The sequence below is a fragment of the Brachyistius frenatus genome, unplaced genomic scaffold (assembly GCF_029030835.1).
Source record: "Brachyistius frenatus isolate BFR_SWC_R1_liver_20210118 unplaced genomic scaffold, ASM2903083v1 Contig_21, whole genome shotgun sequence".
NCBI classification, from domain to species: Eukaryota; Metazoa; Chordata; class Actinopteri; family Embiotocidae; genus Brachyistius; species Brachyistius frenatus.
Genome location: NW_027210620.1, coordinates 5,157,851 through 5,161,112, shown reverse-complemented (window position 1 = coordinate 5,161,112; position 3,262 = coordinate 5,157,851). Strand labels below are relative to the sequence as shown.

The 3,262-nt window shown below is 45.5% G+C and overlaps 1 protein-coding gene across 1 annotated transcript; it reads left to right on the top strand.

Moving 5' to 3' along the window:
* Window positions 1-477: 477 nt before the first annotated feature.
* fosab (v-fos FBJ murine osteosarcoma viral oncogene homolog Ab) lies at window positions 478-2,890 on the top strand. Its single transcript, XM_069696639.1, has 4 exons — window positions 478-740; window positions 1,151-1,375; window positions 1,482-1,589; window positions 1,708-2,890. The coding sequence occupies exons 1-4, from the start codon at window positions 606-608 to the stop codon at window positions 2,368-2,370; spliced, it is 1,131 nt and encodes a 376-aa protein (XP_069552740.1). The 5' UTR covers window positions 478-605; the 3' UTR covers window positions 2,371-2,890.
* Window positions 2,891-3,262: the final 372 nt, after the last annotated feature.

The window sequence follows — 3,262 nt, the reverse complement described above, 5'->3', positions numbered from 1 at the left end:
GTGGTGTGGAGGATGCACTTCTGCTGACCATTATCCTCGTTTTTCAGTTTTCACAATGCTTGTTGGGTTTACGTAACGTCACGTCTCTGTCGCCCAATCTCGGATGGTGTATTTCCCATCAAGGTCCGCCCCTTTTTACAGGATGCACCATATATGGAATATTACGTATTGGGGATCCCGTTTCTGGAATATTCCATTTCTTGAAGACGATTTAAACCAACATTTCAAACTGTTACCTTTCACCGTTAAACGGGACAAGTAAGCACATTCAAATATTAGTGTATTTAAAAAAAAAAAAAAAAAAAAGCAGAAGCAATATTTGGCTTTATTACCGCGTTGTTAGGACAGTTGTTTTGGTGTTTTCCTCCCCACAGTGTCGGGTGAGGGGCACTCCCCTTTGCCGACGTCATCCAACCGGTCCTTGTCTCTATAAAAGCGCTGCGAGCTCTCAGAGTTGGCATTCAAACTTTCAGTAGCAGCACCAAGACAAGACGAAACCGAGCAGGAGCAACGCTGTAAGAGTTTCTCACAAATTTGACCAAAGGGATTTCCTCATTATTACCCCTTAGGAGACTTTGGATCTTTCTACTTGTTCTTTGGGAACGATGATGTTCACCGCTTTCAACACGGAGTGCGATTCCTCCTCCCGCTGCAGCACCGCTTCCCCGTCCGGGGATAATGTGGGATATTATCCGTCCCCAGCTGGATCTTATTCTAGCATGGGATCTCCCCAGTCTCAGGTATGTCCAGTCAAATATTATTAACCCTCTATGACAATGCAGGCTGTGTGATATTTCAGTTCACTGTTGTTATAGCCTGCAAGGAAGAACTTCTTAAGATAAAGCTGATTTTAACAGTCATTAAATTAAGATGATAAACCTGAAGCATAAAGTTGGTAAATGATAAATGTATATGCTGACTGACAAATAGGAATAGCCCATGTTAAGATGTGCTTGAAATAGGTTGACCTGCAAGCTGCAAGGCAATCTTCATTCATCCACCTGGAAACTCCATAGAGAGAGTGTAAACGTCATAGTTGACATCATAAGGATATTTTTAAACCAACCAGCTTTTTATAGACCCTCTGCTGCAACCCCTCCTGAAAGTATAGCAAATGCCCTGACATCGATCGTTGCTTTATTTCCTCCAGGATTTCACTGACCTGACAGCATCAAGTGCCTCCTTCATCCCCACTGTCACGGCCATTTCGACAAGCCCGGACCTTCAGTGGATGGTCCAGCCTTTGATCTCGTCAGTGGCCCCGTCTCGCAGAGCTCCACCCTACAGCTCAAGCCACAGCCCCGCCTACTCAAGACAGGCCATGAAGTCTGCAGCATCCAAGGCTCACAACTCAAAGAGAGGCAGAGCTGAACAGGTAATTAAAATCTGATCATTTTAAGAGTTACATAACAAGCAGAAACTTTCAATTTACCTTGAAATCATGGAGCCAGAGTATTAACTGCTTCTTCTATTATGCGCAGGTTACAGCTGAGGAGGAGGAGAAGAGAAAAATTCGCAGAGAGAGAAATAAGCAGGCAGCGGCTAAATGCCGCAACAGGAGGCGAGAGCTCACAGACACTCTGCAAGCTGTAAGTATCCCAACAGATTTACCATCATCACCGTAAATGTATTTATTTCCAGAGCTAATAGTAGTGTTATTCAACAGCTAAGTTAACGCCACCTCCTCTGTTTCTCTCTCCCTTCCAGGAAACTGATGAGCTTGAGGATGAGAAGTCCGGCCTGCAGAACGATATTGCCAATCTGCTGAAGGAGAAGGAGAGGCTTGAGTTCATTCTGGCTGCCCACCAGCCCATTTGCAAAATCCCCTCCGAGCTGGACATGGACTTCTCCGTGGTCTCCATCTCCCCCGCCCACTCCTGCCTCTCCACCGCCGCCGTGTCCTCCCAGCCACAGACCACCGTCCCGGAGACATCCACTATCACTTCCAGCCAACCGACCTTCACCTCAACCTCCAACTCTATCTTCTCCGGCACCACCTCCGTCCTCTCCGGCACCACGGTCAAGATGACAGACCTGGAGGCCTCCGTCCTGGAGGAGTCCCTGGATCTGTTGGCAAAGACGGAGATGGAGACGGTGCGGTCGGTGCCGGAGGTCGACCTGTCCAATTCCCTCTACACGAGTCAAGACTGGGAGCCCCTTCACGCCTCAGCCAACAACAATGACTTTGAGCCCCTGTGCACACCCGTAGTGACCTGCACCCCGGCCTGCACCACCTTCACCTCGTCATTTGTGTTTACCTTCCCAGAGGCGGAGACCTTCCCCACTTGCGGCATTGCCCACAGGAGAGGAAGTAGCAGCAACGACCAGTCCTCTGACTCCCTCAACTCACCGACCCTGCTGGCCCTCTAAAGGCTCTTCCACAAACAATAATTCTTCCTTTCAAGCACATTTTCTTGATGTATAAGATAGATGTGCAGATCACAGGGCTACGGAAAGGACTTGTACCAGGAAGCATATTATTTATGATTTTATCCGCCTTTATCTTTACTTGCCTATTACACCAATGTAGCAAGTTAAAAAAAAAAAAGCATGTTTCAGCTAATGCCACTTAGTCGTTTTCTGAGTTTCTATATGATTTTACGGTGCTAGATAACAAAACTTGTTGTGTATTGATGTGCGTTCCGAGCAATAGTTAGTATTATAGTTTGTTTTCTGATTAATGGGATGTGAGAGTAATAGTGAGTTGTTTGTGAAACTTTAAAACTGACGTGCTTTGTCTTAACCATGGTCTAAGTGGTCTATATCGAAGTTTTCTGTGAAAACATTAGTGCTTTTAATTTATGAAATTTCAATTTATTTTTTTACAGAGTTAAAGACGAATGTTGTTTGTAAGATATGTAAATAAAAACATAGTGATATTTAAATTCAATTATCTGCCTGGTTGAATCTGTGTTTCTCCTCCCAGCATATTCACACACATTTACATATATTGTCTGAGCAGATGTCGCCTGTAATGGTGGTTACCAAGGAGAATGATGTCTCAAATTGGCCTCTATATGGGATAGCAGTGTTTTTCCTGCACCTCCACTAGCTCTATTTATTGTTCCGTCTGTTGCCAAGGTTAACCATACGTCAGGGCTCCTACGTCAGTGCGTTCTTTCCATTTTTTTTTTTGAATTTTGCAAGCCGTGCGCGGTGACGTCTTACTTCCGTGCCCAAATTTAGAATTCCATGAGGACTCGCTGCTGCTACTGTTGCTGCCAGCAGTCTGCCTGCAGAAACCAGACTGAGCACCACGTTC

Coding starts and splice junctions, on each gene's coding strand:
- fosab (XM_069696639.1), top strand. CDS start 606: ATGATGTTCACCGCTTTCAACACGGAGTGCGATTCCTCCTCCCGCTGC. Junction 741..1,150: donor TGGGATCTCCCCAGTCTCAG/GTATGTCCAGTC, acceptor TATTTCCTCCAG/GATTTCACTGACCTGACAGC. Junction 1,376..1,481: donor AGAGAGGCAGAGCTGAACAG/GTAATTAAAATC, acceptor TATTATGCGCAG/GTTACAGCTGAGGAGGAGGA.